The 25,658-nt window shown below is 41.7% G+C and overlaps 2 protein-coding genes across 3 annotated transcripts in view; one reads left to right on the top strand and one right to left on the bottom strand.

Annotated features, from left to right (window-relative positions):
* Positions 1 to 785: 785 nt before the first annotated feature.
* Positions 786 to 16,825, bottom strand: klhl18.S (kelch like family member 18 S homeolog). Of its 2 annotated transcripts, none has more exons than XM_018268967.2 (10): positions 16,694 to 16,825; positions 12,956 to 13,086; positions 11,203 to 11,343; positions 10,053 to 10,251; positions 8,654 to 8,814; positions 6,662 to 6,798; positions 3,676 to 3,898; positions 3,464 to 3,568; positions 2,500 to 2,611; positions 786 to 1,550 (listed from the first exon to the last, which is right to left on the bottom strand). In XM_018268967.2, the coding sequence occupies exons 1-10, from the start codon at positions 16,817 to 16,819 to the stop codon at positions 1,164 to 1,166; spliced, it is 1,722 nt and encodes a 573-aa protein (XP_018124456.1). In that variant the 5' UTR covers positions 16,820 to 16,825; the 3' UTR covers positions 786 to 1,163. The 2 variants fall into 2 exon arrangements, with proteins under 2 accessions (XP_018124456.1, XP_018124455.1); XM_018268966.2 differs by having other exon boundaries at positions 3,676 to 3,913.
* A 117-nt stretch (positions 16,826 to 16,942) lies between these two features.
* kif9.S (kinesin family member 9 S homeolog) overlaps positions 16,943 to 25,658 on the top strand; it is a 30,382-nt gene continuing 21,666 nt past the window's right edge. Inside the window, exons 1-4 of the mRNA XM_018268964.2 lie at positions 16,943 to 17,079; positions 19,720 to 19,821; positions 22,448 to 22,613; positions 24,923 to 25,029. Coding sequence (XP_018124453.1) covers positions 19,726 to 19,821; positions 22,448 to 22,613; positions 24,923 to 25,029 — 369 coding nt within the window. The 5' untranslated portion in view covers positions 16,943 to 17,079; positions 19,720 to 19,725. The remainder of the gene's footprint in view (positions 17,080 to 19,719; positions 19,822 to 22,447; positions 22,614 to 24,922; positions 25,030 to 25,658) is intronic.

Genomic DNA, 25,658 nt, shown 5'->3' on the forward strand with positions numbered 1-25,658 from the left:
CTTCCTGTATCTTATCCAGCTTCCTCCCTGTGCCAGGCCACACTGGGCTCATTCCATGCACAGGAACAGGATAGGACGTCGGAAGAGACCCCGTGATCTAGAACAAAGGACAGAATTTCAACAGTCTAGAACACATACTACCCACCTTCCCATTGATCCAGAACAACCAACAAAATGTAAACAGTCTAGAACATAGACTATCCACCTTCCCATTGATCTAGTACAACTGCCCTTCAGGCCACATGACTTACTTCTAGAACCCAACATGATACCTAGTCCTCCTCCCATACAAAACCCAGGCCAATCCAGAACTATCAGCCAGATCAGCAGTGTTCCAGCCAGTGACTATATATATATATATATATATATATATATATAAAGTTCAAAGTGGACCAGCACACCAAATTTTCAATCAAAAAAAGGTTTATTCCAATAAACCTTTTTTTGATTGAAAATTTGGTGTGCTGGTCCACTTTGAACTTTATATACTACGATTGACCAAGCACCCACCCTCGACAACCAGGAAGGAGTGCAGGTACTTTATGAATATATATATATATATATATATATATATATATATATATATATATATATATATATATATATATATATATATATATATATATATATATATATATATATATATATATATATATATATATATATATATATATATATATATATATATATATATATATATATATATATATAAATAAATAGCCCTGAATTTCAGTTCCAAGGGATCCATGGCACTTGGTTCACAGCAGGAGGGAAACACAGTGGAATTGAATTGTCAGCTCTGTGCCAGGTTATTGTGGCAGTTTATGCCAGGGACACACATTTTGGTGCATTAGCCATTGTTGGTTGTTGGTTGTTGATACAAGAGCTTTGGAATTGGCCACCATAAATCATGTGCCGCTCAGCCCCCTGGGTGTGTGGAATTCTATTGGTTCATATCATAGAAGAATCCCCTAATAATAAATACATTCTTACCCCGGGGGAAGGGCAGATTGTCTGGGGGGGGTTATTAAAGGGGAAGTAGCAGAGACTTGAGCACCTGAAGATGTACCTTATATTGTTGGTTTTTCACATTTATAAAACTAATGGATAGGCTCTATACCCTCACACTCAGACTTCTGGCGTCCTTAGGAGCCCCCCTGCCGCTATATGGGGAGCAGCGGTATACAGCCCACCCCCACCCCTCCTTCGTGACACACCATGGGGGCCATGAAAGTCCAGCGGTTGGTCTCGGGGTCGTACATTTCCACTGAGTTCAAGTTGGACTGGCCGTCGTAGCCTCCCACGGCATAGAGACGCCCACAGTTGGCTACAAGTGAAACGCGACTCCTCCGGGTGCTCATGTTAGTGATGAGGTACCACTGATCCGCCATGGAGTTGTAAACTTCTGCCACGCTCAGGAACGCCGAACCCTCGTATCCGCCACAGATGTACATTTTACTGCCCAGGGAGGCGGCGCCATGACGACAGCGCTTGTTCAACATACTCGATACTGGGTGCCACGTCACTGTGTGGGGGTTGTAATATTCCACCTGGGGGGCAAGGAAAGCGAAAGAGACAAATCTCTGGGTCATTACTCTCATAATACAGGAAATGGCTCCAAGAGAAGGAATTCAGAACAGAATGGGTTAAAGGAACAGTAGGAACAGTGTCAAAAGAATTATGCACCCCCCGTGTGTGTAGTGGGGTAATTATAGAGGAAGCAGGGGGGTCCGGGAAACAGGGGGGCACAAACTGTGGGGTCTGATTCCTATATAGCTAAAACCCCCTCCCCCCAGCCGCTCTCTTACCCTGGAAGCAAATCTGAAGATTTTTTTTGCAGGGGGGCACGGGCTGTGGTATCTGCTTTCTCTATAGTTTATAAAAACCCCCCTCGTCCCCAGCCGCTCCCTTACCTGGGCCGCAAGTTGGGTGGGAGTGGGCGGAGTCGGGTGGGGAGTGGGCAGAGGCAGGGTGGGGCATGGGCGGGGCAGAGGCGGGAGGATGGGGATTGGAGTGCACCGAGCCCTTCTGAAGATTTTTTTGCAGTGGGGCCCTGCGCCACTGCGTTTGTGGTTTATTCCTTTCAATGGCCAACTTGGGCCACCCCCCTTGCCATGTCTTGGTATGTTCCCTGCTCCACACCTGAAAGCACCTTGGCACTTGGTGTTACAGAGTAGGAGGTCAGTCGGGAGGCAGTTGGGATGACTAGGGGGCAATACAGGTACATCTGGCCCCGTCAGAGGCTGAACGAACAACTGGGGCCTAAGAATATTTGAACTGAGCAGTTACCTATGGCAACCAATCAAATTGTTCATTTTACTCTCCTACTACTGCTGCCTAAACAAAGAAAAACACTGACTGGTTTCTATGGGTTACTGCCAAGGTGCAAATTAGCCTTGTGAGCCCCTGTGATGCTACAATGTTTGGGGAGCTGCCGGAGTGAGACAGAGCAGTAAAGCGAGGCAAGTCCGGTATGTGGCCCCTGTGTTAGTCACCTACCGTATTAAAGATCTGCAGCCCATCGTGTCCTCCAGAAACATATATTCGACCTTCAAATACCGTTACTCCAGCTGCACTGCGATTGGAGCTCATTGGCGTCACTACCGTCCATCTGGGGGGAGAAACATTTGCACCAATGCCCGTGAGTCACACCTGCTGCTGAACATCAACTCCCACCACCTTCTAACAGTTGGCTTAGAAGTTTCTCATCAACCGCATCTGGACTTCTATTGCAGTGTAAAGAATACGTACGGCCACTATCCCTTTAAGCTTTTTCTTAAAGGGATACTGTCATGGGAAAACATGTTTTTTTCAAAACACATCACTTAATAGTGCTGCTCCAGCAGAATTCTGCACTGAAATCCGTTTCTCAAAAGAGCAAACAGATTTTTTTATATTTAATTTTGAAATCTGACATGGGGCAAGACATATTGTCAGTTTCCCAGCTGCTACCAGTCATGTGACTTGTACTCTGATCAACTTCAGTCACTCTTTACTGCTGTACTGCAAGCTGGAGTGATATCACACCCCTCCCTTTCCCCCCAGCAGCCTAACAACAGAACAATGGGAAGGTAACCAGATAACAGCTCCCTAACACAAGATAACAGCTGCCTGGTAGATCTAAGAACAGCACTCAATAGTAAAATCCAGGTCCCACTGAGACACATTCAGTTACATTGAGTAGGAGAAACAACAGCCTGCCAGAAAGCTGTTCCATCCTAAAGTGCTGGCTCTTTCTGAAATCACATGACCAGGCAAAATGACCTGAGATGACACTAATATTATAAATTACAAAAAATACACTTGCTGGTTCAGGAATGACATTTTATATTGTAGAGAGAATTATTTGCATTGTAAACAGTGTCATTTAGAAATGAAAACTACACAATAAAAATCATGACAGAATCCCTTTGAAGCTCTGGGGCTCATTTGCATCGCATGGATTGTAGAATTAGTATCTTACTTGTCAGTTTCAGGAGAATAAGCCTCCACGGAGTTCAGAGAGCAGTTGCCATCATATCCTCCGCACACGTAAATCTGACCATCCAACACCACAGTGCCCATAGCGCTGAAAAGCAACGAGAGAGACGGGTGAGCACTGAACGGGCAGTAGGGCACAGGAGGGAGCCGGACAGGTATAGGAAGCTATATATAGTATATAGAGGAGAGACTTACCTTCTCTTGCTGTTCATGCTTCCAACTTTGGTCCAAGTGTCAGTTTCAGGGTTATAAACCTCCACAGTGCTCAGCCTTGACTGGCCGTCGTATCCACCAATGGCGTAGAGGAGTCCATTCACAACAGCCACACCCACGCGGCTCCGAGCAGTCGTCATTGGCTGACATTTCTCCCAGCGGTTGGCGATGGGGTCGAAGACTTCCACCACATTCAAGGAGTCGCCTGCGTAAAAATTTGCTGCTCGTCTTAAAACATGAAATGGTTGGAACAAGAATGGCAGAAACAAACAGCCTGGTTACAACTGCCAGCATGCCCCAGATGACAATTGCACATCTTTTACTGCTTTTTTTATATAATTCTTCTGGTTTCTGTTATATTTATCTACCAGCAATGTTTCTTGCAGTGATTTGTAATTACATATATATATATATATATATATATATATATATATCAAAATTAAACCTCACTCTTCCATGATTAAAAAAGTGATTTATTCAACGTTTCAGCCCTTCCACTCGGGCCGTCTTCAGGAAATGCTTGTAGACAACACATTAAATGCTGAAACTAAATTTAATTGTTATATGAAAAATATCTGCTCATTTTGAATGTGATACCAGCAATCCATTTCAAAAACAGTTGGGGGGTGAGGGGTACATATCCCATTGTGTTGCACCTGCTCTTCTATTAAAGGATAAGTAAACCTTTAAAATAAGTGAATGTAAAATTGATGAGGGAGCTATTCTAAGCACCTTTGTAATGTACATTCATTATTTATTTATTTTTTATTCCAAGATATTAAGGGATACATGTACTGTTAATATGAATGAATTGTGTTACAACAGCGCCACCTGCTGGTCAGTTTCCCACCAGTCTGACCAGCAAGTAGTCAAGGAAGTTGTCAGGAGAAAGAAAGAGGCTGATGTTCTTCTGCTTAGGAAAACAATTAGAAACCTTTCTCACATCTTTCCTAAGCAGAAGAACATCAGTCTCTTTCTTTCTCCTGACAACTTCCTTGACTACTTGCTGGTCAGACTGGTGGGAAAATTTTGTATCGTTGTATCCTTTAATATCTTGGAATTAAAAACAATGATGTACATTACAAAAGTGCTTACAATAGCCCCCTTATCCTTTAACCAACAAGCATCTGCTGGTTTCTAAGGCAGGAGCTTTTTTCCTCCATGATTCCTCCTTCTAAGGATTCACATCTTTAAAGGATATGTCCACTTTTAAAATAAGTGAATGTAAAACGGACGAGGGGGCTATTCTATGCAATTTTGCAATGTACATTGATTTATGTATTTTTAATTCCAAGATATTAAAGGATACATGTACTGATTAGACAATTAGAAACCTTTCTCACACCTTTGCTAAGCAGAAGAACATCAGCCTCTTTCTTTCTCCTGACAACTTCCTTGACTACTTGCTGGTCAGACTGGTGGGAAACTGACCAGCAGGTGGCGCTGTTGTAACAAATATCTTGGAATTAAAAATAAATAAATAATGAATGTACATTACAAAAGTGCTTAGAATAGCCCCCTCATCAATTTTACATTCACTTATTTTAAAGGTTTACTTATCCTTTAACAACACTCTTGTAACCTTTCGGGATTTGAGTAGACCAGTTGCTGGAGTTTTTAAAGGACATCTCAAGCTTTTTTTTAGCTTTGGGAATGTCTGCATAGATCACCTTATCCCAACCTGAACCGCATTAATTTCGCTTTCAAATTCGCCTCCTGCGCCCTGCACCGCTGCTTTGTTTCTCTCTTAATTCATTACATTATCCGGCGGCCATTTTTTCCGTGGTACGTCTTTCCAGTTGCATTGCGCATGTGCGGATAGCCCCTCCCGCTTAAAGGACATGTTAAGCCTACATTTTCCTACCACGCATATAATATTGGCATTATCTGTTCTGCTTATACCCCCTCCGTTTTCCAGCATCATTACATTTCCCTAAAACAAATAGCAGCTTTCACCAGGGGGCCATTTTCCCTCAGACACATTATCAGCGCATTTATATCTACAAACAGCACATGTGAGATGTAAAGTTCATGCAATTGAAAAATGCAGGCGAACACAGGCAGACTTTACTATGATGACAAGTCCTGCTTGGATTGAGCACTGTAATGGTTACTCTGAGCTCAGGAGAGGGGTTAAGATTTAAAAATACTGTTAATTGGCTCATGTGACCTAACAAGTTTGGTTTGTTGGTATGTTTGTGTGCACCGTGAATCATATGATCCCAGGGGGCGGCCCTTATTTTTTTAAAATGGCAATTTTCTATTTATGATTACCCAATGGCACATACTACTAGAAAAGTATATTATTATGAAAATACTTTATTTACATGAAGCAGAGTTTTATACATGAGCTGTTTTATGCAATATCTTTTTATAGAGACCTACATAGTTAGAGGGGTATAGTTTTCCTTTAACATTTGACATGTTGCCTTTGTACTCGCTGCAATTAAATATATATGTTATTAATTTGTATATCATCTCATTATTTACATTTAACTGAGGTTATTCTTTGGAAAGGGGGTTTTCTGGGTATGTATTTATAAAATATCGATTTATATTGGATTCCCAATACTTAGAACAGTTGAATTACTTGACACACAGGGATATCTGTACAGAAAAAGGCAGAAGTTACGAGAGAGAGAGAGACAAGTAAACCAACACAGAGGAAGAACTCCATGTTGCCTTGAATTTTTTGTGGTTTGGGAAGTGAGGACAGAGTTGGGGCCAGACTGAAGGTCTATGATTTTAATCAGGGCCTTGGAATACTTATCCTTTAACCTTGCAAAGGAATTTTGCAACTCCTTGATAGAAAGCAGGTCTGTAATAAATCTCTATATTTAGCATTCCTGAGCCCACACCCCTTCCCTGCCAGGAACCACAACATTGCCACCAAGTTAGTATTCTCATGATCACGAGTCCAAGCACAGAAAACACATCCCATAACTGAATAAGCAAGAATTCAAGGTACCTGCTGAATTCAGCCCCCCCACTGCATAGATGAGCCCGGCAATAGAGGTGCAGCAGCGCGGGCGGGTTTTAAATGCAAGGAGGTGGGGGCGTCGCTCAGGCATCAGGTGATAATCCTTTGCTTCATCCACTAGATCCCTGCAAAACAAATGCATCGTTAGGTGATGGTCTGTGCTTAATTATAACATAATTGCTGTTTGCAGTAAGAGATTATACAGGAGAGTTAAAACCAGACTAAAAATGTCTATCCATGCCAATGAAGGAAGATTCCTGAAAAGTGGATTTTCCACTGAAAAATTTCATGATTTTTAAGTTTTTATTTCTAAATGACACTGTTTTCACTGCAAATAATTCACTGTACAATATAAAATGTCATTCCTGAACCAACAAGTGTATTTAGTTGTAATATTGGTGTGTAGGTGCATCTCAGCTCATTTTGCCTGGTCATGTGATTTCAGAAAGAGCCAGCACTTTAGGATGGAACTGCTTTCTGGCAGGCTGTTGTTTCTTCTACTCAATGTAACTGAATGTGTCTCATTGGGACCTGGATTTTACTATTGAGTGCTGTTCTTAGATCTACCAGGCAGCTGTTATCTTGTGTTAGGGAGCTGCTATCTGGTTACCTTCCCATTGTTCTGTTGTTTGGCTGCTGGGGAGGGAAAGGGAGGGGGGTGATATCACTCCAACTTGCAGTACAGCAGTAAAGAGTGATTGAAGTTTATCAGAGCACAAGTCACATGACTGGGGGCAGCTGGGAAACTGACAATATGTCTAGCCCCATGTCAGATTTCAAAATTCAATATAAAAAAATCTGTTTGGTCTTTTGAAAAACAGAGCTGCTCCAGCAGAATTCTGCACTGAAATCTATTAACTGATGTGTTACTACATGCTGTGTATGGGTAGAGTTGCCACCTTTTATGGAAAAAAATACCAGCCTTCCTATATATTTATCTTTATTCCCTATTAATAACATTGGGATCACTGACCTTCCTATATATTTATCTTTATTCCCTATTAATAACATTGGGATCACTGACCTTCCTATATATTTATCTTTATTCCCTATTAATAACATTGGGATCACTGACCTTCCTATATATTTATCTTTATTCCCTATTAATAACATTGGGATCACTGACCTTCCTATATATTTATCTTTATTCCCTATTAATAACATTGGGATCACTGACCTTCCTATATATTTATCTTTATTCCCTATTAATAACATTGGGATCACTGACCTTCCTATATATTTATCTTTATTCCCTATTAATAACATTGGGATCACTGACCTTCCTATATATTTATCTTTATTCCCTATTAATAACATTGGGATCACTGACCTTCCTATATATTTATCTTTATTCCCTATTAATAACATTGGGATCACTGACCTTCCTATATATTTATCTTTATTCCCTATTAATAACATTGGGATCACTGGCCTTCCTATATATTGATCTTTATTCCCTATTAATAACATTGGGATCACTGACCTTCCTATATATTTATCTTTATTCCCTATTAATAACATTGGGATCACTGACCTTCCTATTTATTTATCTTTATTCCCTATTAATAACATTGGGATCACTGACCTTCCTATATATTTATCTTTATTCCCTATTAATAACATTGGGATCACTGGCCTTCCTATATATTTATCTTTATTCCCTATTAATAACATTGGGATCACTGACCTTCCTATATATTTATCTTTATTCCCTATTAATAACATTGGGATCACTGACCTTCCTATATATTTATCTTTATTCCCTATTAATAACATTGGGATCACTGACCTTCCTATATCTTTATCTTTATTCCCTATTAATAACATTGGGATCACTGACCTTCCTATATCTTTATCTTTTTTCCCTATTAATAACATTGGGATCAGCCATAATTTTTACTGGCCAGGTAGCAACCCCTATGTATGGGAGACAAAACAAAGTGCCCAATCAGAATGACTTTCAGTTGCCAGACGTCTTACCGGCATTTATGACAGCAGCGAATCAAGTCATCTTGCTGAACTCTATCCGTCAGGAACTGCGGTCGGCAGAGGGGCAGGCGGATTTTGGACAGTAGCTCAGGTACGAAAACTTCTCTCTTCTCCCGGTCATACCGCACCCAGGCCAGAGCTGCCTCAAACACCTGACACAGCGGGAATGAAAGGACATGAGAGGGGACAGTGATAGTGAAAAAGTAACACCGTATCATAAGGTTACAGAAGGTATTTATGCAGAAATCATGAGGAACTGAGCTTCTATATTGGAGTATGTAAAAAGCTGAAAAACTACTCTTCCAACTTCTTTCCTTTCTCCCAACTCTCACCTTCCCCTATCCCCTCCCCCTTTTCCCTCTCACCTCTTACCCCCCAACCTCCTTCATCCCCCAAAACCTCCTTCATCCCCCTTCAACAGTTATCCCCTTCACCATTTACCCCCTCGTTATACAGCCGATGAAAGATAGAACAAGCCAACTAAAGGTGGCCATAGACGTAGAGATCCACTCGTTTGGTGATGTCACCAAACAAGCCGATCTCTTCCCGATTTGCCCACATTGAAGTGGGTGATATTGGGCTGATCCGATCGTGGGCCCTAGGGAGGATCGGAGGCCAAACGGCGGTCGGATCGCGGGACCGCATCAATGAAAAGATGTGGCCACAATCCAACAGGATTTTCTAACCTGCCCGATCGGCATCCGACCAACTTTTGGCCAGATATCGATCGGGAAAGCCCGTCGGGGGCTCTGAGCGGGTCCATTTTTTGGAACCTGTACCCGACCCATACCCGCAACCTGCAATCCGCAACCTGCATTCTTACCCGCTTGGACCCGCTACCCGACCTGCTAGTACCTTATCCTCAACCCGGACCTGAGACCCGCTGACCATCAAGAATCAGGAAGTGCAGTCATTGTAAACCGGAAGCAACATCATCGGAAGTAGGCGTGATCAGGGGGGAAAGGAGTAAAACAGGAAGTGCTGTCATTGTTAACAGGAAGTGACATCATCGGTAGTAGGCGTTATCAGAAAAAAGGAGTAAAAATCGCTATTGAAAAGACCCGCGGCCCGACCCCACAGAACCGCCGATCTGCGTCTATACCCGCAACCCAAACTTCTACCCACAACCCGCGGGTACCAGACCCGCTGCAGGACTCTAGGCTCTACACACGGGTTGATAAGCTGCTGACTTTGGTGCGTCTGAAGCTTTTATCAGCCTGTCTATGGGGGCCTTAAGGATGTATCCAGACTACAATGACGTATAGATGACACGCGGTGTGAATACATGTAATTCACATGATGTTATTTTACTCTTGAACCTTTGTTGTGTCAAGAAAAAGAAAAAGTCAGCCAAGATGGCTGCAGAGAGGTCAGGAAGGTGACGTTCTACCTGCTCCTCAGCTTTCACATTCAGCTCATCCCTGGAGACCAGCTCCAGCACCTCCTCAAAAGCCAACGCCAGGAACTCCTCAGACATGGAGACCTCCACAAAGTGCTCGTGGAGGAAGCGGTTGGAAGCGTCGTACAGCACCGCACACATCATGGTCTCTGCAAACTGGCGGACCCCTAAGCAGTTTTTTGGGTGCAGCCTAAATGGAAGAAATAAAACACAATACTGATGAAGACATTTAAGAATTGGCATAAAGCTACAAACATCCCAAACCTTAGGACTTGTGTTTTAACGGCCAACCCTGGGTCAGTGTCACCCCTCACCATACAAATAAAGCGGGTATCAGGCACTCAATATTCCACAAGGGCCGCCAAAATCAAAGTTGTAATATTTATTGTCGATTCATTAAAAAAAATCTCAATTGGCCCTCCAAGGCACTTCGTCATGGGCTATTTCTAGGCAGTTATAGGAAACATGACCAATAGAAAACAAGATACAAAACACATTGAAAAAGGGGAATATCTCTTAAAGAGACATGCTCTCGGGGAAGCACATTTCTCAAAGGTTGAATTTCGAATTCATGCGAGTTATTACTCAAACTCAAATTCGACCAATCAAAATTTATTATAAAAACTCTAGTTTTCTGAGCTCGGGCGAATAGGATCGACCTGAAAACTCAAATCGAATTCAAATCAATTTGAGTTTTAAAAACTCGATTGAAGTTTTTTCTCTGAAAAGATAACTTGAATGTCATGGAAGGCTGCAAATAAATCCCAGGACATCTCCCATTGACTAAAACAGCAATTCGGCAGGTTAAGGTGGCGAATAGTCGAATTTGAGTTCTTAACGGGCCAGTGTATTATAAATCTCGAAAATCAAACTCAAATTTTTTAAAAAAACTCGAATTGAATTTGAACAATTCCCCAGTCGAATTTGAGTGTTTTGGCCTTAACATTCGAATTCAAAATTTTAGTTTTCAATTCGACCTTTGATAAATATGCCCCTTACTGTCTCTTAAAGAGATACAATCTTCTATAAAAATAATATATATACATACAAATACAAAAACCCAATGTAAAAAACAATGCAATATCTATATACATCATAAATATACAACCCAAAGAGGGCACTCTCCAACCCTGGGCCTTACCTCTCTTTTAGGAACGAGCAGCAGGAGTCCTTGATGTTCTGTAGCTGCAGGAAGCTGGCGCCCATCAGTAAAGACTGAACGTTCTGCTGATCGATGGCGAGGTGCCCGTTATAAGCAAAGTTAATCAGAGCTTCCAGGGCACTGGGTGGGTAGAAAAATATTGAATTAAAACCACAGGAGCTGCTCAATGCAGAAAACTGGCTATGAATGAATGAATCAGTTAACAGTGCTGCTCCAGCAGAATTCTGCACTGAAATCCATTTCTCAAAAGAGCAAACAGATTTTTTTTATATTCAATTTTGAAATCTGACATGGGGCTAGACATATTGTCAATTTCCCAGCTGCCCCTGGTCATGTGACTTGTGCCTGCACGTTAGGAGAGAAATGCTTTCTGGCAGGCTGCTGTTTTTCCTTCTCAATGTAACTGAATGTGTCTCAGTGGGACCTGGTTTTTCCTATTGAGTGTTGTTGTTAGATCTACCAGGCAGCTGTTATCTTGTGTTAGGGAGCTGCTATCTGGTTACCTTCCCATTGTTCTTTTGTTTGGCTGCTGGGGGGAAAAGGGGAGGGGGTGATATCACTCCAACTTGCAGTACAGCAGTAAAGAGTGACTGAAGTTTATCAGAGCACAAGTCACATGACTGGGGGCAGCTGGGAAATTGACGAAATGTCTAGCCCCATGTCTGATTTCAAAATTGAATATAAAAAAATCTGTTTGCTCTTTTGAGAAATGGATTTCAGTGCAGAATTCTGCTGGAGCAGCACTATTAACTGATTCATTTTGAAAAAAAACATTTTTTCCCATGACAGTATCCTAAGGGATACATGTGCTGTTAATATGAATGAATTTTGTTACAACAGCGCCACCTGCTGGTCAGTTTCCCACCAGTCTGACCAGCAAGTAGTCAAGGAAGTTGTCAGGAGAAAGAAAGAGGCTGATGTTCTTCTGCTTAGGAAATATTTGAGAAAGGTTTCTAATTTTATTCCTAAGCAGAAGAACATCAGCCTCTTTCTTTCTCCTGACAACTTCCTTGACTACTTGCTGGTCAGAGTGGTGGGAACATTTTGGTGGGAAAATCTAATTGTCTAATCAGTACATGTATCCTTTAATATCTTGGAATTAAAAACAATGATGTACATTAAAAAAGTGCTTACAATAGCCCCCTTATCAATTTTACATTCATTTATTTTAAAGGTTTACTTATCCTTTAACCAACAAGCATCTGCTGGTTTCTAAGGCAAGAGCTTTTTTTCCTCCATGATTCCTCCTTCTAATGATTCACATCTTTAAAGGATAAGTCCACCTTTAAAATAAGTGAATGTAAAACGGATGAGGGGGCTATGCTATGCAATTTTGCCGTGTACATTGATTTATTTATTTTTAATTCCAAGATATTAAAGGATACATGTACTGATTAGACAATTAGAAACCATTCTCACATCTTTCCTAAGCAGAAGAACATCAGCCTCTTTCTTTCTCCTGACAACTTCCTTGACTACTTGCTGGTCAGACTGGTGGGAAACTGACCAGCAGGTGGCGCTGTTGTAACACAATTCATTCATATTAACAGTACATGTATCCCTTAATATCTTGGAATTACAAATAAATAAATAATGAATGTAAATGACAAAAGAGCTTAGAATAGCCCCCTCATTAATTTTACATTCACTTATTTTAAAGGTTTACTTATCCTTTAATTGGGAACTTGCAGACAGGGGGGCACATGCTGGTTTAGCCAGTAGAGGGCAGTACCTTGCGTCCATTCCCTGCATGACTATCTCGTCCTGCTTGCACTCCACCATGTCGTTGGTGAACATGGCATGGAAATACGGGATAGAAGCTGCCAGTACAATGCGATGGGCACTGAATTTATGCTCCCCCACCTGAAACAGAAAAGAACAGCCTGTAATGCGATGGTTATATACGTATGTAACGTTACTGCCTGACACTCTACGCTCTGCACTGCTTGTCACCCACATACCATTTGTAGGGAATGTTTCACAGGAGACTAATGAACAGGATAGCATGACAACACTATCAATGCTACTAGCATGCTTCTTGTGCACCAATACATTCAACAGTTTCAACCTGTGCTTTGAATTAGGGGTGCACCGGATCCACTATTTTGGATTCGCCCGAACCCCTGAATCCTTCGCGAAAGATTCGGCCGAATACCGAACTGAATCCTAGTTTGCATATGCAAATTAGGGGTGGGAAGGGTAAAACATTTTTTACTTCCTTGTTTTGTGAGAAAAAGTCCCGTGATTTTCCTGCCCGCCCCTAATTTGCATATTCAAATTAGGATTCGGATTCGTCCAAATCCTGCTGAAAATCCTGGATTTGGTGCATTCCTACTTTGAATAAAGGAGTCATATACCCACAGTTAATCATATGATTTTACTTTACTGATCTCTAGCAATTGTAGTTGCCCCTTGGCAAGAAAGAGTTAATCATGGGAGTGGGGAGGAGGAGTGGCTACGTCAATGTGGCACTTAAGAGGTGGTTGACCTTTACTTTAACTTTTAGTATATTATAGAACGGCTAATTCTAAGCAGTTTTTCATTGATCTTAATTTTTTTTTTTTATTTTATTGTTTTTGACTTATTGGCCTTCTTTTTCTTTCCAGTTTCAAATGGGGGTCACTGACCCCATCTTAAAAACAAATGCTCTGTAAGGCTACACATTTATTGTTATTGCTGCTTTTAATTAACTCCTCTTTCTAGTCAGGCCTCTCCTATTCATATTCCAGTCTCTTATTCAGATCAATGCATGGTTGCTAGGGGAATTTGGACCCTAGCAACCAGATAGCTGAAATTACAAACTGCAGAGGTGAATTTAAAGGTGAACAGCCCTTTTAATAATCAGTGGAGCTGATGCAGGGAGTGTGCCAATTAATCAAGCAGCATTAACGAGTAATCTGCTTAGAGAGCTGGAGCCTGGGCCTGCTGCAAATCTCTAAAACAATACAGGAGACACGCTGCCTCCCTATCATCATCATCATCATCATCATCATCACGTCCATTCTGGGCTCCAGCGCTGTGGCCCGATCTCTCCTGTATGTTCTGTGCCAATACTGAGAGACAAGATCCCTATGCCCCAGGGTAACAAAGTGGCATGTGTTCATTCAATTAGGGCAGTGCCAGATAAACCATCCTCGTGGGGGGCTACTAACGGCATAGGGCTGGCTACGGGAAGCTGTATGTCAATAACCCAATCACTCAGTGATGCCTAATGTAACATACATTATGAACACTGAGGATCTGGTGCCAACACCCTGGGATTAGTCAGGAATTGAATGGGATCTGCCCAGTCAGCATTTCTCCGAGTCAATTGCTTGTAAGTCCCCATCTGCCCATCATTAATCTCCCCTCCCTAATGAATCCACAGAGGGAGAAGCACTGCAGGAGCGACTACAGAACAGCAGCTGGGGAGTCACTTGCTACAGTTCCTCCCCCACATTAACACATTTTTTGTGTTTGTTTGACCTTTAGGAGCGACTGAGCATTGCACAGTCATATGGTTGCTAAGGTTTCACTTACCCTAGCAACAACGCTGATGTTGGCATTGCACAGATGGGCATTAAATACAAACATATGCCAATCATACCCGCCCAATAGTGAGTCTGACAAACGGGAGGAGGGAATCTCCAGGACCATACGTTGGCTTGGCTCCATTGGACTGAGTTCAAAAGTGAGTCTGGGACCCCCTTACCAGTTAATAATAATGGTACTTGCCATATATTAACCCCCTCTTGTCTCTTCCCTCCACTCCAGGCCCATGTGTTTACTCAGTTGCAGGTTTATACAGACCCCTGCTTAGAACAGCTGCTATACACTTGCACATGTACAATCTATATACAGTATCTATATATACACACACACACGAGAGTTGTATTAATGTATCAGAGCTGCTGTACACTTGCACATGTATCACACACACAGCCATGAATATCCTGTAAATTATATCCTTATAAACGGTGAGTAGTGATGTCATCAGTTATAAACGGTGAGTAGTGATGTAATTACTGTCACATGACTCACTAAAATTTGTGTATTATAATAAATAAAGTACCCCCAGTTGTAAAATATGAGGATATTAGAAGTTACATCGGAGTTCCATGACCTGTATAAAAACACTCGGCCTCGTACTTTTATATGGTCATGAAACTCCTCGGTAACTAATAATATCCTTATATTTTACAAGAGGGGGTACTTTATTCACTATATATATATATATACTGTATATATTGCACTGAGAGTCGTATAATTGTATCAGTCTGTGCTCCACATGTAAATGTATAAATCAGCTGCACAGTCTGTATAATCAGGACACAATGACAGGGACACTGAACTGGTGCAGAACAAGAACAATTTGGCATCACAACATCAGCTCAGATGCACCTCCTGTTCACACTCAGTATAATCACTATAATTACTATAATTACTATAATACAAGCATTTCTCAGTAACAGCAGCAGACACACCAGTGTAACTAATGATATAGACACAGATATTACAATACAGACCAAGAATTCTAGCAACACACAAAGGGTCTCAACTGAATTTGGAAAAAAACTGCAAGTCCCAGCATGCACTGCCAGAGTCTAGGGAGTATTCCAGTCTGCTGCCATAAATAACCTCAGCTTGCTATACATGGGGTGCAGGGAGGGTACAGGGGCACTGCCGGGTCTGAGCATATTACAGGGCACAGTCGGGGGGCGTTCGGGGGCACAGGCGGGGGATGTTTGGGGGCACAGCAGGGGGACGTTCGGGGGCACAATCGGGGGACGTTCGGGGCCACAATCGGGGGACGTTCGGGGCCACAATCGCGGGATGTTCGGGGCCACAATCGGGGGACGTTCGGGGGCACATTCGGGGGTACAGTCGGGGGACCTTCGGGGGCACAGTCGGGGGACCTTCGGGGGCACAGTCGGGGGACCTTCGGGGGCACAGTCGGGGGACCTTCGGGGGCACAGTCGGGGACGTTTGGGGGCACAATTGGGGGACGTTCGGGCGCACAATCAGGAACACAGTCTGGTGACGTTCGGGGGCACAATCGGGGGACAGTCGGGGGACGTTCGGGGCATAGTTGTGGGCACAGTCAGGGGATGTTTGGGGGCACAGTAGGGGGACGTTCAGGGCCACAATAGGGGGACGTTCGGGGGCACAGTCGGGGGACCTTCGGGGCACAATTGGGGGGACGTTTGGGGGCACAATTGGGGGATGTTCAGGGGGACGTTTGGGGGCACAATTGGGGATGTTCAGGGGGACGTTTGGGGGCACAGTCAGGCTTGGGCATATGAGGGGCATTGGCAGGCTATAGGCAAAGCTCTAATAATAAAGTTCTAATAATAATAAAGTTCTAATAATAATAATAATAAAGTTGTAATGGGGCTGTAGAGCTGCTGGTGATACAGAGGGTCAGTGACTGAGGAGGGGATGTGTCCAACCAATGGGAGGGGGAGGGGTAACAGTCAATATGGGGAATTACCCTGAGAGTGACATCACACAGCTTGCCCTGCCGCCGGATCTCCTCCATCACCCCATAACCACGGCTGGGCAGATCCCCGACCGTCACGTGCACTAAGTCTTCCAGCTCCTCCAATTCGTCCTCCATCTTCCGTCAGGGCACGGCTGTCAATTAGACAGGAGCAGCAGCAGCTCCAAATTCACACACACACGACCCTCTGACCCTAAGCGCTTGCCGTAGCCACGCCCCCAACCCGGACGTAGGTTTAAAGGCTCCTCCTGAGTGCCGGACAATGAGGGACGACAGGAGTTGAACACGCCCCTGGAGCCCAGAGGTACTTCCGGTCCCGGAACAGTTGCCATGGAGACGGGATAGTTTACACACAGCTGCGCTGAAGCCAAGAGCTGGTGAGTCCCCAGGCAGAGTTAAGGGGTTTAGGGGCTGCAGCTGTCAGTGTTCCCTGATTCCATCATTGCGTCTGGGGGAGGGGGGCACTTATTTTGGGCCCATTTACTGTAACTCTTTGTTTAAAAAATGTTTCTTATTTTTTTTAAAGGGGAACTCCACACAAACATAACTTCAGCTTTTTGAACAGGAAACATAATTTCAAGCAACTTTGCAGTATACATCAGTTAAAAAATATGCAGATTTCTTAATGGTTTCTGACAGTTCCCTAAGCCTCCCCTGCTCTTTAGTGATGTGCGCGTTACGATTTTCCTGACCTGCATCCGACCCTAACCCCACCCCCCCTCAGCCCCCGCCCACATCCAACTTCCGGGTTCCTTTTATAGACCCGCACCGACCTGCCCTGACGATGATGAAACAAAAGGGGTGGGCCGGTTCGTAACTTGGTGGGGGCGGGCCCTGGTGCGAGCCGTGCAGACAGGCCCCTCCCCACCCTCGTGTGCTCTATTTTTCTGTGCCGCTGCAGCCGACTCCAGCGCGCACGATCTTCCGGGGGGCCCTGCGGGGGTGCGGGCCCTGGCCCATTTGCACCCCCTGCTCCCCCGGTAGTTACGCCCCTGGGGGTGGGGCCAGTGTCGGACTGGCCCACAGGGATACCAGGAAAGTCCCAGTGGGCCCAGGTATCAGGGGCCCCTCATACTGATAAACATTTGGCCTATTTCATGGCCATTCCCTATTTCTATGAGAACAAAGAGACTAAATAGATGGAATAACAGATTATAGTTTGTAAAGGAAAGAGACTAGGAGAATAGAGGTTGAGTGAGGAGATGAAGAATAATAATAGTAGTGAGAGTGGCCCCTGGTCTAAAGTTACTTGGTGGGCCCCTGGTCTAAGGTTTTTGGGTGGGCCCCTGGTGACCCAGTCCTACACTGGGTGGGGCGAGCAGGTGTGCGGCTATAAAGCTGGAAGCCATTATTTGAAGGTGGCGCAACCCGCAAAGAGGAGTGGGAAGTCGGCCTGAACCCGCGGGTATCAGCCCAGCCTGCACATCACTACTGCTCTCCTGCTGATCTGTTTGACTACTTTGCTGAGCTGACTGACTACTGTTACTTTGTATCAACAGCCATCTGTCCTCAGCCTGCATCCTCCAAACCCCACAATTCCCTGCACATGGGATTTCAATAAGGAAAGGAACATCACCATACAATGCATTGTGGGTTATGTAGTTCCTGCATGTTATCTGTAAGCTGTGGCTATAGCTCTGCTATGACTTCTGGCAGTATTTTACATGAAATAGTCACTGTGCCATCCTGCTATGACTTCTGGGGGTATTTATACATGAAAGTCTCTGCGCTATCCTGCTATGTGTTCTGGAGGAGTACATTAAGATGCCACTCTGTTTATATATTTATATTTTATATATTCACTGGTAGTGATAGATCTGTAACATGGAGAGTAGTTTATTAACAGGGGTGTCTCGCAAAGTGATCTTGCTGGCATGGTTGGAGTTAATAGAATGGTTACTCCATTCTCCATTGCATACCTCCCAACTGTCCCTTTTTCAGAGGGACAGTCCCTCTTTTGACAGCTCAACCCGCAGTCCCTCATTTATAATGGAAAGACCCTGTTTTCTCTGCATTGAACAGCCAGAAAAAGAAACAAAGTTTCTCACTTAATTGGCTTTTAGCAGAGAGCCCAGAACAGCTAACAGATGCAAATAAGATACTTTGTAACAATTTTGAGACACAAAAACACAGTTTAGATAAGGAGAAATATTTTCAAACTTTCATAACCTGCCAAATTTTGTAAAACAAACATGGTAATTAGGGGGTGTGGCCACAGAAAGGGGTGTGGTCAAAAAAATTGCTGCGCTACGTGTCGGAAAAAAATGTTTTGTCCCTCTTTTTACTTCCAAAATGTTGGGAGGTATGCCATTGATCTTACTGGCACATCTGAGACTGATGGTGCTCCTTGGTACAGCTGGGGTTAATAAAATGCTAATCAGTTTTCTGTAGAAGTTATATTGACATGCTTAGGCTTATTATGCCGTTATCTATATTACTATTATTATTGGTTTACATCTGGGTAGTGTTTTAGTAAAATGGGTGTTGTATTTAGGGGTGTGACCAAAATCGGACGTGGGTTTAAACTTACTGAGCTTAGGGAGCCACTCACAATATACAGTACACATAGAATAGAAATGTCACAATATAAGGCTGATTAGTAATTAATACACATAATTACTACATGGCAGCACAGAAACCAGTGCAATTAGCATCAGAATTGAATAATCAGCAAACCTGTAGCATCAGCTTATATTACAGCCAGGGAAGCTCATTTTCTGCTGGATAATTAGTGACGAGCCCTAAGCTTAGCTTCTCAACAGCCAATCAGAGCCCACTGAGCATGTGAGTGTCACAGACACTTTCCAAGATGGTGACCCCCTGTGACAAGTTTGAAGTCCTGGATCATTGCTGCTATTGACAAGCTCAAACTTTAGCCTCCTGCAATAAGTTCACCATATAAAATATGGAGTTTTAGCCATATTAATATTCATGGTTTAGTTCTCCTTTAACCCACTAGTGACTCCAAGACACAGCGCTCAGTACATTTATATTACTATGTTGTATTTCTATTGCAGAACAGAATGAGCAGCAGACCGAGCACTGTGCGCGTATTTGCCCGGGTTAAACCAACACCACATTTCGCTCATGAGATCATCAGATTTGGGGAAGATAATAAGGTAAGACTATTGAATATGAGAATTCTTTCCATCCCAATATAATAATAATTCGTGATGGGCGAATAAATTCTCCTGGCACAAATTTGCTGTGAATAAACGTGTTTCACCGCCGGCGTCAATTTGCGTTCATTTTGTGAAAACGTTTGAATTGCTCGATTTTTTTTTCTGTGAAAACGTTCTAATTGCTCAATTTTATAATGAAAACGCTCTAATTGCTCGTTTTTTTTATGAAAATGTTCGAATTGCTCGATTTTTAAGTGAAAACTTTCGAATTGCTAGATTTTTCGTGAAAACGTTTGAATTTTCATGTTTTTTTCGTGAACTTACCAATTTCACCAATTTCCCGATTTTTCTCAGTTTTTTTTTTTTTTTTGGGAGAAATTCGCCTATCACTAATAATAAAAAGTAGTGGCTGCCCAGCCTACTCAATAAAAGCATGCCATTATTAAATTAAATAAATAAATATATGTATTGCTGAGATCCTCAAATTTTGCTGTGCTATATATATATATATATATATATATATATATATATATATATATATATATATATATATATATATATATATATATATGCATAGAATGGACCAGCACACCGTTTTCTTCAATCAAACGTGTTTATTCAATACACACTGTGCATCCAGGATGCACAGTGTGTATTGAATAAACACGTTTGATTGAAGAAAACGGTGTGCTGGTCCATTCTATGCATATATAAAGACTTTGACCGAGCACCCGGCTTGGAGAAAAAAGAGGACAGAGTGCAGGTGTTTGTACTATATTATATATATATATATATATATGTGTGTGTGTGTGGAGGTATGGTTGTGTTATCCAGAATGCTCAAGGCCTGGGGTTTTCTCGATAACAGAGCTTTCCATAATTTGGATCTTTAAACATTAAATCTACTAGAAAATCATTTAAACATGAAATAAACCCAATAGGCTGGTTTTGCTTCCAATAAGGATTAATTATATCTTAGTTGGGATCAAGTACAAGTTACTGTTTTATTATTACACAGAAAAAGGAGTTATTTTTTCTACATTTGGATTATTTGGATAAAATGGAGTCTATAGGAGACAGCCTCTCCATACTTGGGTACTTTCTGGATAACAGGTTTCCGGTAGGGATGCACCGAATATACTATTTTGGATTCGGCCAAACCTCTGAATCGTTTGCGAAAGATTCAGCCATATACCGAACCGAACGCAAATCCTAATTTGCATATGCAAATAAGGATTGGGATTCGGTTCAGCCGGCAGAAGGATTCGGCCGAATCTAAATCCTGCTGAAAAAGGCCGAATCCCAAACCGAATCCTGGATTCGGTGCATCTCTAGTTTCTGGATAACGGATCCCATACCTGTCTTTTATATATATACATATACACACACACAGTTCAGGCTGTGGTGCACTCCAATCCAGCAGAATTTTACTGCCTGGGTGCTGTCATATATAGTCATACATATATATATAGTCGTGTTCCAAGGAATGACGCACTCCAGGACTTCATAATGAGATCAAGCAAAGTGAAGTTTATATGTCAACGTTTCGGTCCAGTCTGGACCTTTCTCAAGACAGATGAGAAAGGTCCAGACTGGACCGAAACGTTGACAAATAAACTTCACTTTGCTTGATCTCATTATGAAGTCCTGGAGTGCGTCATTCCTTGGAACACGACTATATATATATATATATATATATATATATAGATATATATAGATATATATATATATAGATATATATATCTATATATATCCAGGAAGAGAAAGTCCTTGCTGTATAGAATCCAATTTCTCACCAGCTTACTTTTTTTTTCTTTTTTTTTAAAGTAAGCTGGTGAGGCATTGGATTCTATTCAGCAAGGAGACTGGCAAATGTTAGCAATACATAAAATATATTTATTTGACTTTATAATGGAATGTTTTAATTTCAATTGGTCTTATTTATCTGTAAAGACTGGTATTAGTAGTAATCTTTCACCTTTCCTTAATTGATCGGTTTTAATTTAGTCGTTTCTTAGAGATCTTAGCACATCATTGTTTCTATGAGAAATTGGTACGATTGCGGTGCTGGGAAGCCTGCGCACAAGGAGTTAATACCTGGGGATCCTCTCTGAGTAAAAAGCTTTTTTTATGAAACAATTCAACTGCAATAATAATAATCAGCAATATATATATATATACACACATACAGGTATGGGATCCGTTATCCAGAAAGCTCCGAATTACGGAAATGCTGTCTCCCATAGACTCCATTATAATCAAATAATCCGATTTCTTAAAAATGATTTTCTTTTTCTGTGTAATAATAAAACAGTAACTTGTACTTGATCCAAATTAAGATTTAATTAATCCTTATTGGAAGCAAAACCAGCCTATTGGGTTTATTTAATGTTTACATGATTTTCTGGTAGACTTAAGGTATGAACATTCAAATTACAGAAAGATCCCTTATCCGGAAAGCCCCAGGTCTCGAGCATTCTGGATAACAGTTCCCATACCTGTATATATATTAGCCAAGGTTTTATTCTCTAAGAAAATAAAATTGTTTGATCCTATAGATATAATGAATATTTAAGAGATACAGAAAGAAATCTAACACATAAAGCTGTGGTTGTGTTTTGCAGACAGTAGATATCCACATCAAGAAAGATGACAGGCTCGGTGTTGTCAATAACAAGCGCTCTGATTGGTCCTTCAAAGTGGACGGCTTACTTCACAATGCCTCACAAGACACTGTCTATGATACTGTGGCAAAATCAGTTGTTTCCAAAGCACTTGATGGATACAATGGTAATTGGATCTGGTGCATAAATGTTTCTGGAGTGATTAAAGGATAAGTTAACTTTTAAATCAAGTGAATTTAGAATTAAATTTCTAAGAACTTTTGCAATTGATATTCATTAATTTTTTCTTTTTTCCCCGAGATATTAAGGGATACATGTAGTGTTAATATGAATGAATTGTGTTACAACAGCGCCACCTGCTGGTCAGTTTCCCACCAGTCTGACCAGCAAGTAGTCAAGGAAGAAGTTGTCAGGAGAAAGAAAGAGGCTGATGTTCTTCTGCTTAGGAATAAAATTAGAAACCTTTCTCACATCTTTCCTAAGCAGAAGAACATCAGCCTCTTTCTTTCTCCTGACAACTTCCTTGACTACTTGCTGGTCAGACTGGTGGGAAAATGACCAGCAGGTGGCGATATTGTAAAACAATTCATTCATATAAACAGAAAATGTATCCCTTAAAGTGGACCTATCACCCAGACATTAAAATCTGTATAATAAAATTAACATGAAACCCACATAATTTTATTTATTTAAGCATTCATAGCTGTTGTAAACTCATTTCAGCTGTCAATCTAATATTGCCTGGCACTCAGAGATGAGGGCAGGCAATTACTTTCACTTTCCATTCAACACTTATTAGATGTCACTGCTCTCCCCACATTCCCTCACCATTTAATTGTGTAGCCAGGACATGGGGATGGACATCAGGTCCCCCATTCTGATGCACAAACAAGATTCTGAGATGATACAAGACTTGTCTTAATAACAGTGTCCACAAAATGGCTCCTGCCTGCTTGTTATAATTATGAATTCCAAGACGGAAACAAGATTCAAACATTTTTACAGTGCTATTAAAGTTCAATTTCTTTTATAAATGCAATCACAAGGAACAGTGGAATGGAACAAACTAGGGGTAACTCTGGAACAAAGAACATTCCCCAGTGGCCTCCTGCAGTGTGCTGGGATCATGCAAATAAATGTTGAAATAGTCGCACACAAAGCAGTAAATAGGGTGCTTAACCCATTTATCAGCAGCCACAAAAAGTTTGAAAAAATGTAATGTTTTGGGGAACAAGCTTCCTTTAATTGTCTGGGGATTAAAACTAATTTTCACTGATTAACCTGTAAGACTTAAGGTGGCCATAGACGTAACAATCACGATCTTTCTTGGAAAAGATCTTTCCAAGAAAGATCGTTCGTTTCAATACACACGTGTATAGCTGAAGCGTGAGATATACAGGTAGATATACGGGAAGAAACAATAGAATTCTACCTGTATCTGACGATTCAGCACTAACAATGGGCGATGTTTGGGTCCCTTCAAAGGCACCTGATCAAAATTTTCCGTCCAGCCCGATCGACGAGCCGACCGATGTCCAAGTCTTCTGCCGATATCGGTCGGCTCTTTTTCCACCATACACGCAACGAATATCGGACGAAAATTCGTTTCGTACGATAATATCTGTGCGTCTATGGCCACCTTTAGTTTTCACCATTATACTTCAAGTTAAAGTGGAACTACCGCGAAATGATTTAATTTTATTTAATATAAGCTTCCTCATACTGAAGTAAGAAACTTTGTAAATACAATCAATTAACTATTCCGCACTGTTTCTGAAATAATCAAGTTTATCTTCACTATCCCTCTTTCAGCATCTGTTTCTCTTCATTCTCTCTTCATGCAGCAGTTGGGTGTCACATATTCACTGACCGTTAGATCCAATATATCTTATAAGGGGGCTTCCTTTCCTAGCAGATGTATTACAGCTCACTCAAATAACTGATTCCAGTACAAACCAAATCTAACAAAATAACTGCCTTTTGCAAAAATTCTGTATGTAGAGAGACAGGATTTCTGGTGATTTTAATAGAGTTAACCCTAATACATCTTCTAAGCAAAAGAAGCCCCACTATTAGATATATTGGATCATTCATCTGACACACAACTCCTGAATGAAGACAGAATGAAGAGAAACAGATGCTGAGAGAGGAACAGTGAAGATACACTTGATTATTTCAGAAACGGCGCATCATTTTTAATTGATTGTATTTAGAACGTTTCTTATTTCAGTGTGATGAAGCTTATATTAATTTAAATTTTTGCAATAGTTCCCCTTTGATGATGTGCCAGCAGGGAACATACCCCTTGCTTGGCCAAACCACACAATATCAGACTAGAGAGCCAATCAAATCATATATTGTACCAAGCACCAGTGCGTAAACCAATTACGTTTTCATTTGGATTGCTGTTGCTGTTTGTGCTATCATTTATTTTCTCCAATGTAAACGGAAACTCTGCTTTTTCATTTCTTTTAGCTACAATCATGTGTTACGGGCAGACAGGAGCAGGAAAAACATTCACAATCACAGGAGGGACTGAAAACTACAAACTTCGAGGCATCATCCCAAGAGCTTTGCAGCAGGTGATGGGGAATCTCAAAGGAGGGAACTGCCTTAAAGGAGAACTAAAGCTAAACTGAAGATGTAGCTAGAAAGTTTGTACATGATGTTTTGTGTTTCTGTACCAGCCCAAGGCAACCACAGCCCTTTAGCAGTAAAGATCTGTGTCTCCAAAGATGCCCCAGTAGCTCCCCATCTTCTTTTCTGCTGATTCACTGCACATGCTCTGTGCTGCTGTCACTTACTGAGTTTAGGGACCCACTCACAATATACAGTACACATAGAATAGAAATGTCACAATATAAGGCTGATTTAGTAATTAATACAGATAATTATACATGGCAGCACAGAAACCAGTGCAATTAGCATCAGAATTGAATAATCAGCAAACCTGTAGCATCAGCTTATATTACAGCCAGGGAAGCTCATTTTCTGCTGGATAATTAGTGACGAGCCCTAAGCTTAGCTTCTCAACAGCCAATCAGAGCCCACTGAGCATGTGAGTGTCACAGACACTTTCCAAGATGGTGACCCCCTGTGACAAGTTTGAAGTCCTGGATCATTGCTGCTATTGACAAGCTCAAACTTTAGCCTCGTGCAATAAGTTTAGTATATAAAATATGGCATTTTAGTTCTCCTTTAATCTTCTCAT

The sequence above is a fragment of the Xenopus laevis genome, chromosome 6S (genome assembly GCF_017654675.1).
Source record: "Xenopus laevis strain J_2021 chromosome 6S, Xenopus_laevis_v10.1, whole genome shotgun sequence".
Classification (NCBI taxonomy): Eukaryota; Metazoa; Chordata; class Amphibia; order Anura; family Pipidae; genus Xenopus; species Xenopus laevis.